Here is a 24916-nt window from a genome sequence, read left to right as displayed (position 1 = left end):
TTGTGATCAGTGGGATTCCAAGTACTTGGATCTTACACAACCGTTATAACTTTTTGCAGGAATACCATTTTAAAAACAGTTCAGACTACAATGCAGGGTTGCCAACCAGAATTTTTCTTTTTTTTGGACAACTTATTCCAAAATTACGGACAGCCAATTTTTTAAATTGGAAAACCATAATGAATGATACAGATTATAAGTAATCCATGTCTACAGCTCAATATACTCATATGAACTCATTACCAGCATTTACTGTGAGCTGAAAAATTATGAAAATTACCTCCAAATTAATCTGGTCAAGTACCACCAGCCTCAAAAAATCATAGGCACATCTATATTTTTTTGAAAAATGTCACTTATTCTTACTGTACGGTTGGCAACCCTGCTCCTTTCTGGGTGTCTGAGAAGTGCTGGAAGGAACTGAGGCCCCTACATGGTGGATGACCTTTGGCGATCGACCCCCTGCCCTTCCTGTGCATGTATCAAGACTGTCTTAGTGAAAAAATTACCTTATTGTCTATAATAACCAATCAGAGTCCGTTTGTAGTAGGCAGCAAAGCCCACTTTTCCTCTAAAGCTAAGTTCAGATGTCTCTCTGCATTTTTGCCCAAAGAATAAATAAATGTAATGTGTAGTTATGTTCCCCAACTTTCCACTTTCTAGACAGGGAAACAAGTGGCTGCCAGAAACCTCTGACTCTATTTATCTTAGGGAAATTTCCTCGCCAACTTGTGTATGTTAGGATTGGCCACTTTTAGTTTTTTCCAGGGCCACCCCTGATAAACCCTACAGCCAGTGTCGGACTGGGATGGCTAGGACCCACCAGTAAAATACATTCTGGGGGCCCACTACACAAATACAAGCAAATATTACTCATTCACACAGCAGTAAGATATTACAAAGGTGACTTACTATAGGGGTCCCTGTAGCTACTCCAATACGGGAGGTGCCTAGGAAACATGGATGCTGGGTGGCCTGCCTCAGTGTCTAAAAGTCATCTCAACCACCCGATGTATCTAAAATAATAAACTTTTAAATAATCTACTCAGGCTTTTACACGAACATAGGCCGGTTGAGATGCTTTATGCTGCCTATATGTTGTGCATACAGTTATATCTATATGTGGTGCAATCACTCTACTGTGCCATGTGCACTTGTGCAGGGGGTGGAGAACTAAGGGCCCACCTTGCTCAGGGGGGGGGGGGGGGGTTCACCTGTACCCCTGTGGGCCAGTCCGAGCCTGCCTACAGGCCCCATACATATATGAATATTGTCGGCTCAACCCACCATCTTTGGTGGAATTGGCTGACAGTGTAAGGCCTCATGCACACGGGCATTGCTCGGCCGTGCAGTGCACTGGGGACTCCAAATTTCGTGCAGCTGCCGTGACGGATCCAGACCCATTTAACTTGAATGGGCCTGTTATCCGTCTACACAAGTTCTATTTTTTTTGCAGTGTGGAGGCACGGACTGATGCTGTAAGCACGTGGCTGGTGCCAGTATATTGTGAACCTGCCACAGCCTAATGTATATATACAGCTCCTGACAGATGATGTCAGGGGAGAGAAGAAGCAGACACTATGAATTTTGTGTGATTTTTGTATGAAGATGCTAGGAGAGATAACTATGGACACCTTTGCATTTTAGGTGAATCTCACAGAAATATCAATGGCTGCATACAGTATATGCATTAGGTTAATATTGGAATATCCCAGAAGATCTCATTAGGGAAATTACTTCCATGGGCCTTCCCTCTGAAAATACCACTCAAGATGGCTTCTCTAATGGTATCTGCGTGTAGGCTGTTTTGAAAACCCCCAGAACATTGACTCTAGGCAAATATACAAAATGTCAAAAACAAAATGCTCTAAATTGTAAATAGTAGAATAATAATAATAGAAAACTCAGTGGGCGTTGTTTGCATACAATGGGAAGAAGCTGGTAAGAAACTCCACTTTCATCTTGAAACGGAGCATCCCACTATAAATACTATGGAGGACATTTATTAAGACAGCAGATTTAGAAGCCGGTCTTAATCCTTCTGTGCTGCCGTTGGATGCGCCAAAGTTAAGTAGAGGTGCAGGCCTCTACATCATTTTGGCGCTTGCTGCCGCCAGCCATATGGTCATGATGATGACGGTTGCAATTTATTCTGATGGAAAGAGGTCAGATTAAACCTGATCTCTTGAGGACAAAATGGAAGGGTGAAAAGATAACCTTCAAAGCTGCATCTGTGCTCAGCGAGATGTCCTTCTGTCTCCCATGGAGAAGACAAAGATCAGACAATCTCATTGTCTCATCAAGCTCTCAGTATCTCACCATAATCAGTCACATCCTATATATAATAATGTCTGGCCACTTAAAGGGGTTGTCTAGCAGTGGAGTTGACAACCCCTATTGTGCAGACCTATGCCTCTGTATGTAAAAGAGCAGACTCGCCTGTTTGTGGTCCTGCCACTGCTTGGTTAAAGGCCATTTTTGGTTCCCATAGGACTAGGAAGCGGCCTCTTGGCTAAGATCAAGTGTCTGTTCTTATCAGTGTACATGCGGCCCTGGTCAGTCTGAATCACGAGAAGGCCTTCAACCTAGTCTCTCATGAATTTATGGGTAGGGCTTTGCACAAGCTGGGTCTGGCCAGGAGGTACTGTTCGTTTGTTAACCTGATGTACCTTGACATTTGCAGCATGGTGTTGGTGAATGGCTGGAAGACTGACCCCCCTTCCGGTGCGCTCTGGGGTCAGACAAGGTTGCCCTCTTTCACCTCTCCTTTTTTTTTGCATTATAAAATCCTTCACGTAGTCTATCCGGCAGAATGGAGAGATCAGATGGATCACCAGACCCGGACCTAGACACTACAAGGTCAAGTGCTTGCTGTACATGGACGACGTTATCATCTTCTGCGCTGAGAGGTGTTCAGTGACTGTACTCTTCCAGACTCCTGCGAGGAGTTCGGACAAGCTTCAGGAGCCAAAGTCAACTTTGGCAAGTCAGAAGCCATGCTCTTCGGGGGCTGGCAACTGGCCTTTTCTGCCCCCTTCCCATTTACCATCTAATCGGACTTCATCAAAATCCTCAGAGCCTGGTTCGGGAAGGATGGTGCAGCCCTCAAGTCTTGGGAAGAACGCTTGGCCAAGGTCAATCAAAGAATCAGACTGTGGAGCCTCAGACAGCTTACGATTCAAGGCAAAGCACTCTTCCTGCGTACACCGCACAGGCCAGGTCCCCTCTTGCCACCGTTTCCAGGGCCATCACCAGGACAGTGTTTCGCTTCGTCTGGTGATCCAAGATGGACAGAGTGAATTTAGCCATCATGTACAAAGAGCCCCGCAAGGGCGGAAAGGGCATTCCAGAGCTGCCCACTTTACTGCGGATCGCCTTTGTTTGTGACAGCATTCGTCGGACTCTGAGAACAGCCAACAGCTCTGCGGGCAAGGCTATGTCTTACTTCTTCCTCCTGCCCCTCTGGAGGGGTCTGGGCTGGGACAAGTAGGACAGCTCCATTTCTTACAACTGGCACGCTATCTGGTATTACGGAGATGTCATTAAGTTTGTGAGGGAGCACCAATTGGAGGGCCTCAAGCTCGACTTGTGGAAATCAAAGACTATCCACAAGGTCATCAGAGCAAAGGATGCGGTGGAGTCAATTCCAGGGATCCATGACAACACCGTAGAGACAGTTTGGACTAATGTGTCGTCAGACAGGTTAACCAACGGGCACAAAGACTTGTCATGGGTGGCCATCCAGGGTGGCTTGCCCATCCGGTCATTCATGCACGCTCGCAACCTGTGCCCAGGAACAGCCTGCAATGTACTTGATGCACACGGTGATATACGGACTATTTCCTGGAATTCATACAGTTAGAGCCATCCAGGAGGCCTGGCGCCTTATGAACTGTTTTAAGGACGCCATATGGTTTGCCAGGAACCGGCTCGCACTCAGCCGTGGACTGCCGCAGGCTTATCCACAGTCTTCTGCGAGATTACAACATCTTGGACGTCGACAACGAAGAAGAGGACTAAACCCCTCTCCTTTCTCCTCTCCTCCTTCCCCTGTTTGTTTCTGTCTTCTCAATAAAGCTGAGGGCATGTGATTTTCCCCTCCCCCTCCCCTCATCAATGTCTGAATTCTTTGTTGGAAGGTTTTGTGATTGAAAAGGTGTGCTAGTGTAGTATGCATTGTGATGTATAGTGTAGGTTAGCCTGTGCTTTACATAACAATGCCAGGCTCAAAAAGATGACTGTAAGTAATTTATTAAGTGCTGCCTCGTGGCCTGTGCTGTGTCACAGTACTAAAGTATGTATGTATAATGATTGATTGTAATAAAGGTGTTTTCAATAAAAAAAAATCTGTTCTTATCAGTTCCGCTCGAGCTTGCTCCCGGACTGAACTATACCCATGGAGGAAGGCCGCGACAGGCTGAGCCATGGGATGTGAGGAGAACAGAGAACCACACAGTGACCCACGAAGGGTGTACAGCATCAGGGCAGAGATGTCCTGTGCGAGGTGACCCGGGCTGCTGGATCGAAGCCATGAGGCAGAGTTGTGTTGAAAGCCCAAAGTGCAAGTACCACAGGAGTGGTGACCCTGAGGTACCTGAACTCACTGGGGATGGGATCCCACTGAGAGATGGCACGTTGGCACAGCACTTTCTTTCTCACATTTTTAGCACACACACATTTCTTTGCTCGGCTTCGGCCTTGACAAGATGAGGAATTTTTATCATTCCAGTTTAATGTCTGGGCCGTAGAGGCACACATTCACTTTATTTTTATGTTTTCACTGTGTGCACTTTTACCCGTTTGTGTGTTTACTAGGATTTTCAGGGTTGTCGCGCCCTTATGGGCAACCCCCTGAGGTCTCGGGGAGGGGGGGGGGGCATATTGGCAAACCCCTTGGGCTCTTGTTGAAGCTCCTGGCTAACGCCCTGGGTGTCAGCCAAGGCAAAAGCCGGGAGCATAGATGGGTGTACCCGTGGCTTCGGCTGAGGGTTGCCACTTGTCCCAGTCCCTTGCAGGAGTCTTCTGGCCCGGAGGGATAGGGAATGGTTTATGGGGGGCCCTTCTCTTATGGAGAGGGCCTGTGATGGACCGCAACCTAGAGCACTTTTTTGTGGCACGCTGCACGATTTTGTTGCATGGGTGATGAAAGCACGTACTTTGGGCTTTTGATAAAATAAAAAAATAGGACTAGGAAGCAGCTGGGTACAGTGACTGCCACGGCCAATCAAAAGCGTTGACGTTCCCATCGGTTTAAACGTTATGTCACAGCTAATACATCACAGCGGCGGGAAAAAATAATTCTGGAACGTTTTTTTCTATGACACTGCGTGGTTCTGTTCCTCTGTTATTACTCCTGTAAATGTATTAATAAATTGACAACTGGATGGTACCATTCCCTGTGGGTGTATCCCTACGCAATCTGACACCCTTTAATCATTAAGGTTTTACTTCACCCAGGGCAAAGATTCAGACTGCTGTCCTTACCCAGTGCATAGTGACAGACGTAGACATCTGTGCTTAAATCTGTGAAAAGGTGGTCAGTGATGCCTTTGTGAAGATGTCCTTGATGGATCCGTGTTGGGTCCGTGTGTCCGTTTTTTGTTATCTGTGTGTCATCTGTGTTTCACTGACACTGTGCAGCTGAAAAATAATATTCAAAGCATCTCTTCCTAATGATCCGTGAAACAAGGATGGCATCCATGTTGTATTCGTGGTTTTAACGGACCCATAGACTTTAATGGGCGTGATGGATCAGTGAACACGGACAAAATAGAGCATTCATACCGTGCTAGAAACACGAACCATGCTAAAACACTGATGTCTGAATACACACATTAAAAAGGACCTTTCACCTTGAAAAACAATGTGAACAAAGTATGCTGCCATGGAGAGCGGCGCCCGGGGATCTCACTGCACTTAATATTATCCCCGGGCGCCGCTCCGTTCTCCCGTTATGCCCTCCGGTATGTTCACTCTCTAAGTTATAGTAGGCGGAGACTGCCCTTGTTCTCCTGGGCGTCTCCTTCTCCTAGGCTGTAGTGCTGGCCAATCGCAGCGCAGAGCTCACAGCCTGGGAGAAAAAAAACTCCCAGGCTGTGAGCTGTGAGCTGTGCGCTGCGATTGGCCAGCGCTGCAGCCTAGGAGAAGGAGACGCCCACAGGACAAGGGCAGTCTCCGCCTACTATAACTTAGAGAGTGAACATACCGGAGGGCATAATGGGAGAACGGAGCGGCGCCCGGGGATAATAGTAAGTGCAGTGAGATCCACGGGCGCCGCTCTCCATGGCAGCATACTTCGTTCACATTGTTTTTCAAGGTGAAAGGTCCTCTTTAAGGGCTCATGCACACAACACTATGTATTTTGAGGTCCGCAAAACACGGATCCGGGAAAAAATCCGGGTGACATCTGTGTGCATTCCGTATTATGCGGAACGGAACAGCTGGCCCTTAATAGAACAGTCCTATCCTTGTCCGTAATGCGGACAGTAATAGGACATTAAAAAATTTTTTTTGCGGAGCTGACATACGGAAACGGAATTCAAACGGAGTAACCTCCGTTTTTTTTGCGGACCCTTTGAAATAAATGGTTCTGCATACGGTCCACAAAAAAAACTGAACAGACATGGAATGAAAATAGATTTGTGTGCATCGCGAGATTACGGCGCTCTAACTTTGTGACGTCGGGGATCAAGGAGGAAATTAGGAGGATGCGGGGCGGTGCTGGGCTCCTTCACACTGGACTCATCTCAGGGACAGGACTCATCTAAGGTTCATTTGCATATGTATCAAATAGTTGTTTTTTTTTACACAATAAAAGCACACAGAGCTATGGGGATTGGGTATTGTGGACGTGCTAGCGGCCATCTAGCAACCCATGTCCTCAGCTCTATACACAAAATCCCGGTGACAGGTTCCTTTAATAAAAGGTGGACTCCTGCAGCAATCCCTTTATGTGAGGGGAAATAACACAGAGCACCAGGGACACGGCAGACACATCCTGTATTCCTATTGAGCAGCTCTCACTACTACATGCAGCGTGCTTGTATGAGGTGACATAATGCTTCCCTGGTTGCCATAGAACAGCACCGCCCTGCGCAGCTGCAATAGGCTGGCTGCAGGGAATAAGCCCAGACTGAGCAGGCAGGTTGGGGCTGGGCTATGTGCATGGGAAGGGGAGGAGAGCCTGTGGAGATGGGCTGAGCAGGCTCTGGTTAGGCAGGTTCTCCCTCTTTTGTCTGCCACTGTGTTTTCAAAAAGCTTCAGAAGTTGTTGACTGAAGCCAGTGCTTCACCAGCTGGGACTGGGCGCAGAAGGACAACTTCCTCAGCAGGAGCTACGGGCACACAAGGAGGCCAGAGGTGAGTGCACATACTTGTGGGAATCCTCACACTATATCCAAGACTCGTGGGCCCTGCCGTATCCTGGAAAACTGCTTGCTGAGATACATTCCAGGTATCTAGCCTGACTGCCATTCACGATGGGAGTAATACTCTTTACTTCTATAGTGCCAACCTATTCTGTAGTGATGTACAAACAATGTAATTGCTTAACCTAGCTCTGGGTTCTAGTATATGTCGGCGATATCCTGCCAGTTCAGTCTGTATACTGTATGTATTGGACACGTATGGACTGATGTGTCGTTTTGATAGAGGGGAGTTTATACGTAAAACTTAATAACTGTGCCTAAACTTAAGGGGAAAAAAATATTAAGCGACACCCCCCCCCCCCCCCCCCATGTTCATGTCTATTATATATCAATCCAACAAGCAGGTTCAATGTATTTGCTAAAATAAAATGTTGACCTCTGACTTGAATTGTATGCACATGGTCGCCTGCTGTGGCGTGCCCCCCTCACCTGGGTACACAGAGGCAGGTGGTAACAGGACGCCATGCTGACATTCCTTGCAGCCCTCAGCAGGTCTGTACATGTCATAGGAGGACATCTGCCGCCCCACTCGCCTACTGGGGTCTTCTGCAATTACTCTGTATCGAAAACCAGATTTTGATGACGAGTGTACTATGGGTTTGTGGCCATGTGCGTACCATATGATGCCAGGGTATGAAGTCCAGTATTTTCGGACTGTGAATGTAAAGATCTATAATACCATATGGCGCATAAAAGAATCAGACCTCACATATGGGTTGTACTCGTAGCATGAAGTATGGCGGTGCCAGTGGTGATACAAATACATGGACTCCTGTATTTATTTGGCGTGCACTTGTTGGTTTTTCCATTTTTGGAGTAAAGCCAGGTCACCATATGGACTACAGTAATAAGGGGTTAAGATGTTCGTAGGTAAGTGCTCTGTTCAGATGATGTTCTTCTATATGTTACTACTCAAGCATTTGTCTGGGATTGACAGAACCACAATTTTAAATGCTTGTTTGGTGCTAGAGGTTGACTGTTTTGTGAATTTAGCATTAGGCTTGTTTCACTCGGCTGCATTTTAGTGTTGGTGTTACGGCCGTGACCCAGACTTTGGTGGTCCTGTGGTGGTAGGACAAGTAGAAACGCCCTGGGTCCAGGTGTTGGAGTAGGGGTCCTCTTACATGGGCCAGTAACAAGCGCCAGTTGACAATTTTCAAGTCCAATCTGCGCTAATTCAAGGTGCTTTTCCCACAACCCGATGCAAAGGGAAGGGGAACAAATAATCATCATCACAATTGTTCATCCATCGTTCACTTTCACACAGGCCAGGTGCTGCCAGCAAATGTCAGTTTGGTGCCACATGAAAGATTCGATCGCTGGTGAACCTAATGTTTTGCTAGTTTGTCAGGTGATCAGAAGCAACTTTACCCCCGGCCAGTTATCGTTCGTTCCCAATAAATGTCCTAATCCTTGGCCGGTATATAAGGCTGGTTTCGAGGTGTCGGCACATAGGATGCTGGGAATCGGTCGGACACAAACCGTTGTGCGCAGCAGTATTTGTCCGGCCGATTCTCAACATCTTTGCTGTGTTTCGGCCAGATCACCATCAGACCCCATTACAGTTAGGCCTCTTTCACACTGGCGTGTGCGGCCGCAATGCACGAGCACAGTCCGCGGGGCAGCCGAAGCGGATCGCGGACCCATTCACTTTAATGGGTCCGCGATCTGGCCGTTGCGCAAAAAGATAGGACATGTTCTATCTTGTTGCGGAACGGAAGTACGGGACGAAACCCCACGTAGGGCTTCCGTAGGGTTCCGTTCCGCATCATTCTGCATCTCTGGATTTGCGGACCCATTCAAGTGAATGCGGAATGCCCACGGAATGGCGTGGCAACGGGCCGCACACGCCAGTGTGAAAGAGGCCTTAATGGGGCCAGACAGCATTGTGGCAGTGACGGATCTGTAAAAACAAGTGTGAAACTAGCCTTAGGGTCTTGACCTAGGCTCAACCCAAATTGCATTGTGAACATTTTCTCAATAGCTTTATTTAACTTCCAGCAGCAGTAATCTGACAATGAAGAAGTGGTAGTAAATTCCAGGTGGTTCTCCTTGAAGCTATTGACAAATCATAGAATGTAAAGTCATAAAAAAAAGTCCATAGCCCCCTGATGGGTAAGCTACGATATGGAGAATTTGGTTGCCCCTTGGCTTCCATAGTCATGTAGTTACAGTACATATGTTAATATATATCCCACAATGCCTATAGATTACCTAAGTGGAACTGCCCTTCAATTCAGTGTTACAATTACAATATTTTAAAAACTTGATCACACTTGTACAAATTGCTGGTATAGCTCAGCCCTTATATGATCATTTTGGTTGTATAGTAAAGTTATGATAAAGGTATAGTAGTACACATATGATGCAACCCTACAACTCCTAACGTGTCATGGGAGCATTATTAGTGCACCCAATGGTTTTTAATACATTAGCTCTTATCCCAGTACTTTCAACAGAAGCAATCTAATTTCTAAGTGGTCCGACTCACTGGCCCTCCCTACCCCATTTTCTACGATCACGTGTTCCGGAATTTTGGACGGAGATAAAACCACAGCATGCTGCGGTATTATCTCCGTCCTGAAGAGGCAAAAAGACTGAACTGAAGACATCCTGATTCATCCTGAACGGATTTCTCTCCATTCAGAATGCATGGGGATAAAACTGATCAGTTCTTTTCCGGTATAGAGCCCCTAGGACGGAACTCAATACCAGAAAAGAATAACGCTAGTGTGAAAGTGCCCTAAGAGATTGTCATGTACTACATTATGTAATATGTATCGTTTCCATTTGTTAGATTAATCTTGGGATAACACCATTAACATTAATGGGGTTATCCCATCTTAAACAATGGGGCATATCGCTAGGATATGCCCCCATTGTCTGATACAAGGAGAAAGTTGAGGAGGGCGCACTGCGCATGCGCAACCGCCTTCCATTAATTTCTATGGAGCCGCCGAAAAATAGCCCAGCGCTGGCTCGACTATTTCCGTTGGCCACATAGAAATGAATGGACGCTGTGGCCGGGCATGCACGGTGCGCTCCCATTCACTTCAATGGAAGAGGCGGGGAGCTGCGCCTGGTAGTGGACTGACCCCGGGAAACCCGGGGTCCTCCAGCCGCAACTCTCCCCTGCTCCGTTCTCCTTGTAGGTGCGGGTTCCAGGGGTGGGATCTGCACCTATCGGACAATGGGGGCATATCCAAGCAATATGCCCCTATTGTCTAAGATGGGATAACCCCTTTAAGCAGTTTACAGATATCTTAGTCCCTCCCTGTAGAATATCCCTTTTTTTTTTTTTTCCTCTTAGTTGCCTGTTTCTTGGAAGCTTGGAAGCACTATTGAGTGCCTTTCCTTCCTCCTTTTCCTTAATGAAATGTTTTTCTCCATTCTCGCCTGCTTTCACTTTCAAAGGTTGTTTCTTGACTTGATGAACTTGAAATTGTAGCATGGACATCAGATCTGGGAAACAATGTTCCATTAGCCACTGGTCTGCTGAGCCTTCTAAGATAAGGTATCACAATCTCCTGGAGACTGTATACTTTCCATTTGTGTTCTGATGGGGTGGTTCCCCCTCCCACCTTTAGAGGCTTGAAAATGCTTGGCAGCCAAATCATGAAATTCTTAGTGGATGACATTAAAATTGGTGGGTCTAATGTCTAAAGTAAGAGCTCCTCAATACCTAGAATTTCTAAAACGTTACAAAGCTTGCAAAATCTATTTCGGGGGCATATGTTACACCTGGACCACTTACAGATTAATTGGAGTAGCCCTTACAATCATCACAATGAGCATCAATCTGATTGTTGCGTGTCTGTCTTAATGAAATTTTACTGATTTGTCGGGAGGAAAGGAAGCAGAACTCCGATACAGACGTCATCATTAGAGCTTGTCATGGAAACCTGCTAATACTTCTGCAATTATTGTGCGCAAGTGTCTTCCACAGTCGCATCAGGGTCTTGTTTCTTGACCTTTTAATGGCCTTGTTGGTCGGGTGGTCCTGTGCCTATGTCTACGCTGCTCAGTAGCGAGGTGAATATACTTTCTTCATCTTGATATACCAGTGTCGGAGATATATCCTCCTCTCAGCTGAGGGTTTGATACTGTTATCCATGTTGGTAATCCTCTCTGAGCAGCACCACACAGACTAACACCGGCTCCCTTTTCTCGTGATCGGCAGGGGTCCCAGTGGTCAGATCTCCACCGATGAGACATAGGTTTTTGTAATGGGGTAACTTCTTTAAGAGACTCTTTACTACCTCTCAATATCCTCCCGACACAAAACTTCCTTACTTTCCAAAATTATTTATTTTTAGCGCTAACAATAATACAGTTATATGTGCAATCAGTAATACAGCTCCAGGCTTATCATGGAGGTAGACTTGAGGTTGAATGTAGTGGATGTGAGGTGCGACAGGATGTGGGTGGGAGGGAGCGATGTCACAATACAGGCAAGAAAATCACTGACTTGTCCTTGGAAGGTTACTGTACCAGCAGCAGGCTTCTTCCCTGGAGCATGACAACACAAATCAAGATTTTCTTGAGGTCGGAGCAGTGCAAGAATTGTCTGATTTCATAGATTAATTTTTTTTTTTCAGGATAAGCAGATACTCCGGTTTTATCTTCAATGGCCCACTGTGACCTCATTAATCTTGTCAAAAATAACCTGACCCACAGTCCCCTCTTTTAAAAATATAATTCTCTTACATTTGCCGAGCCTGATATATTTTTTTTTTAATCTCTACTTGGCCAAGCAGAGTGTCCATGTATTTGATGCCTCAGATGACAAAAAAAACCTCCCCCCCTCCCCTCCAGTGTCTATTGATATAAATGCTTCTATCTACGTAGCAGCTCCGTGGTCTCCAGGCGGCCGGTGTGCAATCATGACTTCCATGAGTCTTCATTAATAATTGAGGTGAATGTAAATGCACACTGCTTCACCTGCTGCAGGACTATTTTTAAGCCAGTAATAAAAGGACAGGAAACCTTATATCCACATTTTCCATTACAAGGATCTTGGACCGTCTTCATGATGTAGAATGGTAAAATGCAGTTGGTGACTGCCAGCTTATGACTTAAAGGGGTTGTCTTGTTAGTTAAATGTTGTTGTTTTTTTCCCCAATGCTCAAAACAGTCTAAAATAATAAAATAAAATAAAACTCCATGCTCCACTGCCTATCTCTGCTTTCAGGTTCATCTTGACACACAGGAAATGACTCCTCAACCAATCACTGGCCACAGTGGAGACCCGCCTCTGCCAGTGGTCATTTCCTGTGTGCCGAGAGGGACCAGGAAGTAGAGACTGGCGGGGAGGGGAGTGTTATTTATTTCCGTTATTTTACACTCTTGAGCCTTTTATTTTTAAAAATGTAATTGGCCAGGCAAGTTCTTTAACGGAAGGCGCGGTTAGGAAATGCTGCTGCTGCAGAACCTCTTGTGAGATCAGTCTCAGGGTTTTATGTTTTAGATTTTGTACTGGAATCGGGTTTTCCCAGAACCAGACAAATCCTGGACACCAATGCAAAAATCTATCGTGTACCATTTATAATACCGGTGACTTCTTGTGTGAGGGGAGTTTGGCCCCTTTAGGCATCAGTGTGACCGCTACCTCTACATCCATATCGCTAGGCCCCTTTAAATGGCCTTGAAGATTATGAGAACTAAGAAATCTTGTGTATCTGCATCGGACGGAGGACAGGTAGTCAGAAAACTGGACTCTGTGGCCTAAAACTTGCCGTCTGGTCACCGTAAGGTGATGGGATAACCCAGTGTTTTCGATCAGCTGCTGTTTTCCATCTTTTTAGATATATTTGAACTTTTGCATATCTTATTAATGTAAACAGCATCTCTCCAAGTATGATATCTGTTTATATGGAACATAAAGAGTTTTTCAGTCTGCCCACAGACAAGACTTGAAGAAACCTAGCGAAGAACTAGACCACCCACTCTGAGAGGCGTGCAGTCTGTAAAACCAGGATGCAGGCTGTAGGTTCCAGGATACAGATATTTACAGTAGGATCCTCGATGGTGTCTTCCTGCATTCGAGGCATCCGTCTCTATCTATACTGATGTGCACAATTTACTTGGTGGCCTGTACCTTTTGGTGCAGTTGGTTAAAATGGACTGTGTGTGTCAGAACAAGCCCTTAAAGGTGTCGTCCACTCCTCAGGATAGGCCTTCACTATTTGATTGGTGGGGGTCTGACACCTCACACACCCACCAATCAGCTGTTCTGCATTATCTCTGGTTACTGCAGCATTCACTTTAATGGCAGCATCGCCGCAGTAACTAACTCTGTCCACTACACAACAAATGGCGCTGTGTAATTCCTGCACTGACTTAGAGTGCCGGAACTACTGCACGACAGCTGATCAGTGGGGTGTCGGACTCCCACCGATCAGATGGTGATGGCCTATACTGAGGATAGGCCATGACTTGAACAAGTATATATCGCTCCATTCCCGCTAGAACACAAAAAGAAGGCCCTCTGCAAATAGTGTTGGTTAGAAATATCCAGCCGTTTTATATCTAGAGTTCCTATACAGACCTATGTATCTCCATGGTTACAGACTACAAATAAACCTGGGTAAACTCATCCGGCGGTTATACTCCCTTTTTATCGACTGCTGTTTCTTGCTAAGGCTAGGTTCATGCCTGCAGTAGAGGTTCTGTGCTGGAACAAAAGACCGGAATTCACTGCATATGTGAACCAATCGGGTAGACATGAACGCGATCCGCAAAATATGGATACCGGACGCGTGCATCCTGCAATTTTCTCACTTCCTTCACTAGAACAAAACGGTCAAGAATAGGACATGTTCTATAACTTATGGATGCAGACACCGCAAGGATGCCATCTGTGTGCTGTCCACATTTTTTGCGGCCCCATAGAAATGAATGGGACCAAAAATACGGCCTTGTGCATGAGGCCTAACCATTGAAACATATAAATCTGCATTGGAGATGTATACACAAAACGGTAAGCGATTTTTCAAGTAGATTAATTTTATGTTACATAGATTCATGGGAGCCTAAGGCTATGCTTACATCTTGTAAAAGTCCAGCAATACAGATAGCGAGCTTATACTAAAACGGGGTATCAATATGTATCAACAGTTAGTCCAGCAAGAGTACCCTGTTTATCCATTAAGTAACTAAATTTAATAGGTAAGTTCAGAATTTACATATATACAGACAAAACAGTTCTATGCAAATGATCCATGTAGAGGCCAGAATATGGATACCTAAGATACAGGTATACATAGGCGGGAGGCCGGGGAAAGTTATCCCTAGCACTGATTCCCTGATCTGGTCCTCTGCCCAGGGACGTCTCCTGATGGTGGGGGCGCCCTGTCCCCGTACCTGAACTCCAACTCCTAATTATCCCTGGTGAGGTGAGTGATGGAGTGGGACGATATACGTGGTGTCTAACATGGAAAACAAGCACAGATAGGAAAGGATAGGTTACAAAGGTGTCCACTGTATACTGCCCTCATGGCGTAACCAGGAGGTACAGGGCCCACCTAGAAGATAAAATACACTAACAAAACGCACAATTGGGTATAGATATATTAAGATAATTATAGATGACCTACAAACCCCGACGCGTTTCACCCAAACGGAGGGTTCATCAGGGGGTTACGTGTAGTAGGTATGCAAAGATAATGGGACCATTGCCAATGGTTATGGCCGCCCCAGTTCAGTGATGCGTGCGTGCATATATAACAGGAATAGACAATCCTTTATGACACTGCAGACCCACAGTAATGAAACGATTGCCAAATGGCAGTTTACATACGTTTTTGGCAGCGTGGTGAGTGAACTCGACTACCAACATACACACTGAGGTTGGCAATAATATATTGCAAACAAGGTCGTTCCTGAGGAGGCTCATAGATAGGAGCATATGCACCTGACTGAAGTGCAGCACGAAAGATATGCGTGCCCCAGTTTAGTCACCCAGGATGCCGGGTTACCCACCCAGAGGATACATGGTGTGGTCAGTGGTGTGGAATAATGGGTCTGCCTTTGACCTCAGACCCATTATTCCACACCACTGACCACACCATGTATCCTCTGGGTGGGTAACCCGGCATCCTGGGTGACTAAACTGGGGCACGCATATCTTTCGTGCTGCACTTCAGTCAGGTGCATATGCTCCTATCTATGAGCCTCCTCAGGAACGACCTTGTTTGCAATATATTATTGCCAACCTCAGTGTGTATGTTGGTAGTCGAGTTCACTCACCACGCTGCCAAAAACGTATGTAAACTGCCATTTGGCAATCGTTTCATTACTGTGGGTCTGCAGTGTCATAAAGGATTGTCTATTCCTGTTATATATGCACGCACGCATCACTGAACTGGGGCGGCCATAACCATTGGCAATGGTCCCATTATCTTTGCATACCTACTACACGTAACCCCCTGATGAACCCTCCGTTTGGGTGAAACGCGTCGGGGTTTGTAGGTCATCTATAATTATCTTAATATATCTATACCCAATTGTGCGTTTTGTTAGTGTATTTTATCTTCTAGGTGGGCCCTGTACCTCCTGGTTACGCCATGAGGGCAGTATACAGTGGACACCTTTGTAACCTATCCTTTCCTATCTGTGCTTGTTTTCCATGTTAGACACCACGTATATCGTCCCACTCCATCACTCACCTCACCAGGGATAATTAGGAGTTGGAGTTCAGGTACGGGGACAGGGCGCCCCCACCATCAGGAGACGTCCCTGGGCAGAGGACCAGATCAGGGAATCAGTGCTAGGGATAACTTTCCCCGGCCTCCCGCCTATGTATACCTGTATCTTAGGTATCCATATTCTGGCCTCTACATGGATCATTTGCATAGAACTGTTTTGTCTGTATATATGTAAATTCTGAACTTACCTATTAAATTTAGTTACTTAATGGATAAACAGGGTACTCTTGCTGGACTATATGCTTACATCTTGGTTTCGCCTAGTGCCATCTATTTTGGTTATGCGCCGGATTTGACAATTCTGTTTCGGGTCGAATAACACTGGTGCGAACGCAGCCTTTAAAATTGGTAGAACTTTTTATATAGTATAGTAATTAGATAATCTGGCATCTATGGCAGAAACAATAAGCATATTGAAGATTGTCAGTAGGACAAAGGGAGTTTCTTCTCGATTTCCATTCCCTTTAGGCTACATGCACACGACTGTTGTGTGTTTTGCGGTCCTCAAATCGCGGATCCGCAAAACACGGATGGCGTTCGTGTGCATTCCGCAATTTGCGGAACGGCACGGACAGCCTTTAATAGGACTGCCTATTCTTGTCCGCAAAGCGCGGACAAGAATAGGATGTTATATTTTTTTTTTTGCGGGGCCACGGAATGGAGCAACGGATGCGGACAACACACAAAGTGCTGTCCACATCTTTTGCGGCCCCATTGAAGTGAATGGGTCCGCATCCGAGCCGCCAAAACGGCAGGCTCAGATGGTGACCAAAACAACGGCCATGTGCATGAGGCCTTAATGAAATGAAGCACATCTCTCTCATCAGCAGGCGCGCTCTGCATGTTAATGGTTAATGTTCAGCTAAATATAAAGGGTGTAGCCGCACACCAGGAAACCTCCGGCCTTGTGGAGCTGACAGGCGCTGTGATACTGTGGAAAATGTGGAGAATTCATGTATTTGCGCAGCGATAATGAATATAGAATGTATTATGGGGCTGCAGGAGCTGTCCGCGCTCCAGATAAGAATTACGCTGGGAGGGGTCTTACAGTCTGCGATAAGTTTTTATTTATGTAATATCATTACGGAGTGGGGAATTTTTCACCAGAGAAATGAAAATAAAACTTTGCCTTATTTGGCCTGAATTACTGTAGAAAAAAATGCAATGGACACTAGTGGGATTATAAGGGTAGGTTCCCATGGAGTTTTTTGGAGGAGGTTTTGAGGCAGATTTTTCTGCAGGTTTTTCAGCCAAAGCCAGAAGTGGTTTCTAATGAATCCAAAATATAAAGGAAGGACTCGTACTTCTCCTTCCTGCTGGATCCACTTCGGTCTTTGGCTGAAAAACCTGCAGGAAAATCCTCCTCAAATCCTCCTCCAAAATACTCAGTGTGAACCTAGCCTAATATTGATGGCCTACCCTGCGCTGCCTTATCCGAGAGCTGAGACCAGTATTTCGGACTACTGAAGCTCACTTTGTATCGGATAGGCCGAGACTATGCTTTAGATATATCAAGAGGGGACTGCAAAATGGAAGAACCGGGGCAGCAGTGGTGAAGTGGGGCGCATGTGGAATGTTAAAGGGGTTGGCCACTCTAGTTACTGTCTGACCAGTTTGTTTGTGAGGTGATTATATGGCACTTACTAATATCATTTTTGTTGTAATTCTGTGCCATTTTCTATATTGTATGAGGTATGCCTCCTTTGCCAAGTCTTTTTTTTTTTTTTTTGCTGCCACACACAAAATGGCGGCTGATGGAGGGTCATGAGACCAGGCAAATCGCCTCTGTGCAATGTCTTCTCCATTCAGATACACTAGTGCAGGTGCAGGGTGTTTCAATAGAGGACGTTGACTGATGTATCTGGTCACATGACCTCTATCAGCGACCATCTTATGGACAGGTCCACTATGTGGACAGCACAGAAGCGTTGCCTAACAAGGTGACATGGTTCATGATATTTAGCAAACAGCACAGAATATCAACAGATCCTATTAGTAAGTGCCATATAGTCATCTTCTTATCTACACATTGGTCACAAGTAGCGAGAACATGGCAAACCCCTTTAACTGTACAGTATGCATTTTATTTTATTTTTTAAAGGGGTATTCACATGATATGCTGTAAATGTCCAATAGGTGTGGGTCCCACCTCTGGAACCCGGTCCTATGTCCAGACCGAGGCCCTGTTGCATGCTGCCATGAATGGTGAGCAGACTGTGCATGTACCGCTCTCTTCATTAACTGTTGTGCGGTACCAAATGTACAGTGCTGTACCTGATAATAACCATGAAGAAGATGCTTCTTAGGGCTCATGCACATGACTGTTGTTTTGCGGTCCATTTTTCACGGATCCGTTGTCCCTTATCTGAGTTTTTTTTTCCCTCTGATTTAAGTCCTCTTCCGTTCCGTTTTTGCAAAAAACATATCCGTATGGTTTCCGTATTTGATCCATTTTTTGGCGGATCGGAAACAGAAACAGTAACTTATTAATCACCAAACACATGAGCAATATGGGCTGGGCATAGTATTTCTACAGTATGGATCCGCAAAATACGGATGAAATACGGATGTGTTCCGTGTGCGTTCATTTTTTTTGTGGACCCATTGACTTGGACCGTGATTTGCGGACAATAATAGGACATGCACTACTTTTTTGCAGAACGCAAATACGGAAACGGAATGCACATGGAGTAACTTGTTTTTGCGGACCCATTGAAGTGAATGGTTCCGCATACGGTCCGCAAAAAACGGAACGGAATCGGAAAGAAAATACGTTTGTGTGCATGAGCCCTTAGGAGCATCCTTAGGAGTCGGATCCCCCATCAATCCAATATTGAAACCAGCCACTGGATGTAAACAAGAATGATTCCCTATAAAGGAAGGTGAGCGTTGCTGGCACCTAATCTATCAAAGTGCTCCACAGTGAAGAACTGGAACATCTTCTGACTGTCCCGTCTAGATGACCACATTAGTAAATCTGCCCTGTGTCTACACCCTCTGTTTCCAATATTATGGGAATTGTGTACTGATAACCCACGGTTATGTCTTGGAATTTTTCTGTTGGCGTCAATGTTTTATTATATTTGCATTCAGCGTAATATTGTGATTGTTTCATATTGCCGTGAATAACCCTCTTGTCACGGACGTCGCTTAATCAGATAACTGTAAGGTGTTTGTCCTGAATTTCCATACGCCGCCCAGTCCACGCCACCATCAAGCAATGGGATGCTCAAATAGCTAATGTCCTATTAGTTTCATGATGTTGGGGGATAGGTAGATTTTACTATATAATTTGTATTTTGATTTAAGGTTTTGCCTATATTTCTGATCGGCTTCAATGGGGGTTACTGCAGTGATGAGCAGCATGACCACGAGTCTGAGGTCTTGCTCATTTCAGTGCTGCCGACCAACCATCTAATGTGTGTGTGATCCTCCCAACTCTTCCCCGAAAGCAGGTGTCAGAGGAAAGAAGGGTCAGGCATGCTGGATTTCAATATGTCTGATCCTTAGGTTCTCAGGAGAATTACACTGCCTCCAGAGGATTCTGGGGCACATTTACTGACCAGCTTTTTAACGCAGTCTTAGTTTCCCCCTCTGTGCTGCCGTTAGATATGTTATACGCTAGATACTCGTCATAAATTAGGCACATCTGTGGCAGTCCATGCGCCTGGAGTAAAATCTACGGCAGTTTTTAGCCATTATAAATTTGCAGGCACGGCCAACTGGCAGACACGGCGCAAAATCGGCCGTGGGACAAAATATCGCTGCACGGCCGAACAGAAAAGGGGACTTGTGACTGTTTTAGACGTATAAAAAAAGTCGCAAGTCCCTTGATATTTTGGCTGTGGGGGGGTTTGTGTGGAATAGCTGTTGAAAGCAACATGTAATACCCACAGCATAAAATAGCGTCAGTTGACGCTGCATTTTTTTTCACCGTAGCTTGACTACTGTACAGACTGCGGCAAGCAAATTTTGGCAAAATTGACGCTATGTCGGCACGTTCCCTGCAACAGATTATAATTCTGTGTCACTACTACATTCTGATATTTCTGGTTACAAAATTCCTCCCGGAAGAAGTGGAAATCCAGCAATCCCGCACATTTACCTCTCCAAATATTTCCATTTTAAACAAATCCTTGTAATAGCGGCGGCTTGCGGCCACCTGCTGTGTGTCTGTGACACTAATGAGCTAGACAATTGTTCTCTGGTTAATCTGCACAATAATTGTAGCCCTGGAAGTTCTAGGGAGTGTGATTTCAGGCTCCTCATTTGCATTACACTGCTCTTTTGTTTCATATGCTTGTTTCGAGGACAGATATAGTCAACCCTCTGACAGAGTCTTTCCTATTCATCCCCAGGTCTCCGGAGTGAAGGTGGGAAGCAGCTGCTCCTCTGTCTACACTGAAACCTGCCGGCACCATGGTATTTCAAGCGGTTGGGAAATTATTGGGGAAGCAGTGAGTATTTTTTTCTTTTACGTCTTCAATTCAACTAAGGCTTTGTTCACATCACATTTTGTGAGCCTGTCCTGTGTTCACGCTGGAAAAGCTTCTGTACATATGCAGAATGTAGCCGTAGGCCCCTCTCGCCAGACGGGGGCTCAACAAGCGTTCTTTTGGCCTCCATCAGGTCGGTAATCGTCAGTGTAATTCTATTTTTACTGTATAGAAAAGCACAGTCGACTATACTCCACTAAAGAATTTACACTGTGCGGTATATATATTATATATGGAAGTGTATGGTTGACGTATGCTACTGTATGCCTAAACAATGGCATAAGTCAAAGCCTTCAGGAAATTCTCCTGATGTATACATCCGACTCCGGACAGAGCCTAACTGTTTACTTTCTATGCTACGTGTGATCCAGGATAAAAGGTTGTTTTAATGTTCTGTTTAACATGCATATTAAACACCACCATATGTCTACCCTATGGAGGGGCAAACACCTTGGCTGTCCTACTTGGGCATACAGATGGCATCGGACCCCCTTCTGTTAGCCAATGGAGAGTGTCACTGGAAAGGGCAGATCCTGCTCTGAAGGACTCTATGGTGTCCAACTGTGGCATACATGGTTGTCCATTTATTTGAATAGGCACCATATAATAGCTTGTACCTACGTATAACTGCAGCTTGAGGACCTGTCTGCAGGTCCTCATTTAGAAAACAGGTTTTCTGGAAGGGCTAATCTTTTTAAGGATTTTTTTAGCCACATAGATATTATTATGATTATATGAGTTGAATACTTGTCAGTGGATCTGCCACCAATCTCGAGTTCGATTGTCTCATAGGATTGACAGGTAGACTGGATTATAGGCCATTAGATCACTTGGAGATCAGTGTTTCCAGAGTTCTTCAAGGTGCACAGAACGGAAGGCAGAGAAGGGGTAAAGAAGTGAAGCTGTCTTCAGACCACTCTTTTTCTGTCTCATACCCTAAATTAAGATGGAAAGCCTATTTGGAAGAGATTTCCCCACCAGATCATATAAGTGTGTGTGGGGATGTAAGTATAGAGGAGCTCAAACTTGCCTCTCAGGGCCTCAGCTGGATGGGTGGTCCATTAGTCAATGGGCTGAGTAAAGATAAGTGAAGGTGGAGTTCCCAGTGGTCATACACCCCTCCCCGTAAAGGGGTTGTCCCATGAAAATTATTTAGGCAAATAATATCACATCCGATGTTCCATTCACTCCTATGGGGCCGTCCATCAATCCCATAGAAGTGAATGGTGCTGTGGGCTGAGATTTGAACTACTGGAACTCTGGGAGGGAACTCATTATCTCATTATCAGGACCGTGGGGGATCCTAGTGTTAGTCTGTTAATTTGGGGATTGGAAGGGGGGGGGGGGGGGGGGGGGATTCTGACCTCTGTTTACTCCAGAGATGAGCATACCAAGATCAGCCTGAGAGTCGCTTCTCCTTTTCACATTCAGCAGAGCTGAACTGGAATGTTAATGGTGGAGATAAGGATCTGATGTGATCCCTGTTCTGGGCCGCTAATCCAATCTAATGTCTGTGGTCAAGCTTGTTTATACAGCAATTGTGCGGCCCCCAAACATAGTGATAGTGGCAGATACATGGCTTCCAGTCATTGCCTCGTCCTAAGGGCTCTATTACACCAGGTGATCAGGCAGACAATTGTTGGGAAGGAAGCATTCACCGACGCTCGTCCCCATGCTGAATCATTGTTCGCCAGCAGCAGACCGTGATTGCGCTACATGATCTGCCGCTGACAAGCAATGATTTTTAAACCTGCTCAAAGATTGCGATTGCCTGTTTGCGCGTTCATCGGGTAATCTGCGGCAGAGTTACACAGGCAAATCATCGCTAAAGAGCGTTCCTACGTACGCTTGTCAGCGATGATCTGCCTGCCAATGGGCTGTGTAATACAGCCTTAGGGTCCATTCACACGTCCGTATGTGTTTTGCGGATCTACAAAACACGGACACCGTCAATGTGTGTTCCGCATTTTGCGGACCGCACATCGATGACACTCTCATAGAAAATGCCTTTTATTGTCTGCAATTGCAGACAAGAATAGGACATGTTTTATTTTTTTGCGGATCCACAAATGCGGGTGCGGACAGCACATTCTGGCCCCATTGAAAATAATTGGGTCCGCACCTGTTCCGCAAAATTGTGGAACGGATGCGGACCCGTTTTGCGAACGTGTGACTGGGACCCTTAAGGAAGTACTGATAAGTAAATTCATCCTCGTTGATTATATCTGCTGTCGGATGCAGGTATGACACATGACAAAGCTATTGCAGTCTATTTTTACTTCACTACAATGCAGAAAATGTACATGACAAAAATAAACAATCTAAAAATATTTTCAGAAATTCACTTAAGATAAAAAAAAATGTTTCTCCATGCATGCGTAAAAACGGTTGAAGAGCCTGTTTTAGGGGCTTAAAACTGGTTAACTGAATTTACATTTGCTAGGGGTCCCCAAGAGTTATATGAACTAACCCCTTCACTGCCCCAGACCACCAGGGAATTTATAATTAACCTTTTCAATACCACCATAAAAATAAAATAAATAAAAAACTGTCAAAAAATGGCAAGTGGGGGATCTTGCTTTGCCTTTTACAAACCCGGGGGCCCATTTTCTATAAATATTGGCTCTGGGTATGGATATTGTAGATGTCGGATGCTGGGGGTTAGAGTACATTTATATGGATACATACTGTAAATCCATAGATGTGTATCATGTCTGGGCACACACAGAGAGTCATTATTTCAAGAGTCTCAGAGTAACAAGTGTGCCGTCTCAGATATAGAAGCAACAATAAAAAATTGAAAGTCAGTGAGTAATCATATGGCCGCCATTACCGCCCTCGATGGGACCGTCACCCGGATTTCTTCAACTCAGTTTGCCTTGTAATTCGTTGATTCATCCCCTCTTCACTATTACAGCACAGCTAATCAAATTAGCCTTTCAGGAATCTAGGAAAGCTGGGTGACAACCCCATTGGGAACTGTAATGTATACTGGGTGTAAACGTGTCATCAATGTTCATTTGTTAGGATGTTTTCCTAGAAGGTCGACACAATCCTTTATTAGGGCCTTCTGAGTAATTAGAGGGAGAGAAGTGCAAGTAGGATACTTGGCTGTAAAGTTGTTGGTAGATTAGGGCAACTCCCAAAATGCCTGATTTTCCTGTTCTATCGCTGTCACGTGTCATTTCCTGCCATCCTCATACACATGGAGTCAGCCACAGATCAAACAGGGTGGAGGACGGGTGGCTCCTTCCAAGATGATTAGATATTGCAGTAATATTCCCCCCCCCCCCCCCCCAAAAAAAAGGACTATGGGTCTCGTCACTCCTTCCTCCTTTCCTTGACACCTGATTGACAAGTACACCAGCGTACTGCTATATTTTAGATGGAGGCCATATTAGGTGGGTATTAGTCTAGTGGGATAATCTGACCTGCCTATTAATTATTCATTCATTTCTATGGATTCCATTTGCTTGAATGGTGCAAAACTGCAGTACCAGACACAACCTGTATACAAGATTGGCGCTGTGAGCGTGCATGAAGGCCACCATGGTTCATTATGTTTAGTCTTCAGGTCCTTTCTAACTAGTTGATGATTTTGTGCAACATCATACTAACATTTCTTTCCTCTTTTCCAGCAGCAGTAAACTAAAAAAGAAGGCGGCAGCAGAAAGCGAGAAGCTCTACCTAGAGCCGCGCTATACTGGGGCTCGAATACTAGATGCTGATGTCTTAATGCTGGTGGCATTGCCGAAAGGACTCAATGTAGACGAATGGCTGGCCAGTAATGGTAAGTTGCCCAGTTCTTGTCTGGCTGTTCTCTTGATTGATACCAGTAGTCTGCCTAGATCATTCAAAAGAGATGTAGCAGAGCTGAGTGTGTCACTTAGTATGTTCTTATAGTTAGTGCTTTTACATGTGGTGTGTTATCTTTACTTGGTTCATTGCCGCTGTGCACACTGCAGCTGTAAAGAGTTAAAATTCCCTCTGCTACATCTGTATGAACACAAGCTGCGGATTATCCTCAATGGGAAACTCTAGTAACCTTACCCCAACAGTAGTACAAATGAAAGGGCAGTCTGTTATTGTGTCTTACCATCATTAACTAAATGTCTCAACGGGACCTTTCTATAGACTCGGAAGGAGCTTTATTATATCAGTGGAATCTTTTTCTTTTACTCTGACTTAAAGTGGTTGTGCCATAAACTACTTTTGACTCTAAAGATAATTTTCATTACTCTAGCTCCCATTCCTCCTTGGATATTTTCTTTTTATTTGATTTTTTTTTT

The 24916-nt window shown here is 45.2% G+C and overlaps 1 protein-coding gene across 2 annotated transcripts in view; it reads left to right on the top strand.

Moving 5' to 3' along the window:
• Positions 1–7157: 7157 nt before the first annotated feature.
• Positions 7158–24916, top strand: part of LOC122926686 (MOB kinase activator 2-like) — a 38944-nt gene continuing 21185 nt past the window's right edge. The window contains exons 1-3 of one of the 2 annotated variants that reach the window (XM_044278148.1): positions 7158–7358; positions 20490–20588; positions 24269–24417. In XM_044278148.1, the coding sequence (XP_044134083.1) occupies positions 20551–20588; positions 24269–24417 (187 nt within the window). In that variant the 5' untranslated portion in view covers positions 7158–7358; positions 20490–20550. Of the gene's footprint in view, positions 7359–20489; positions 20589–24265; positions 24418–24916 lie in introns of both variants that reach the window. The other variant, XM_044278147.1, reaches the window with a different exon arrangement.

The sequence above is a fragment of the Bufo gargarizans genome, chromosome 2 (assembly GCF_014858855.1).
Source record: "Bufo gargarizans isolate SCDJY-AF-19 chromosome 2, ASM1485885v1, whole genome shotgun sequence".
Classification (NCBI taxonomy): Eukaryota; Metazoa; Chordata; class Amphibia; order Anura; family Bufonidae; genus Bufo; species Bufo gargarizans.
This window is presented reverse-complemented; position numbering and strand designations above follow the sequence as displayed.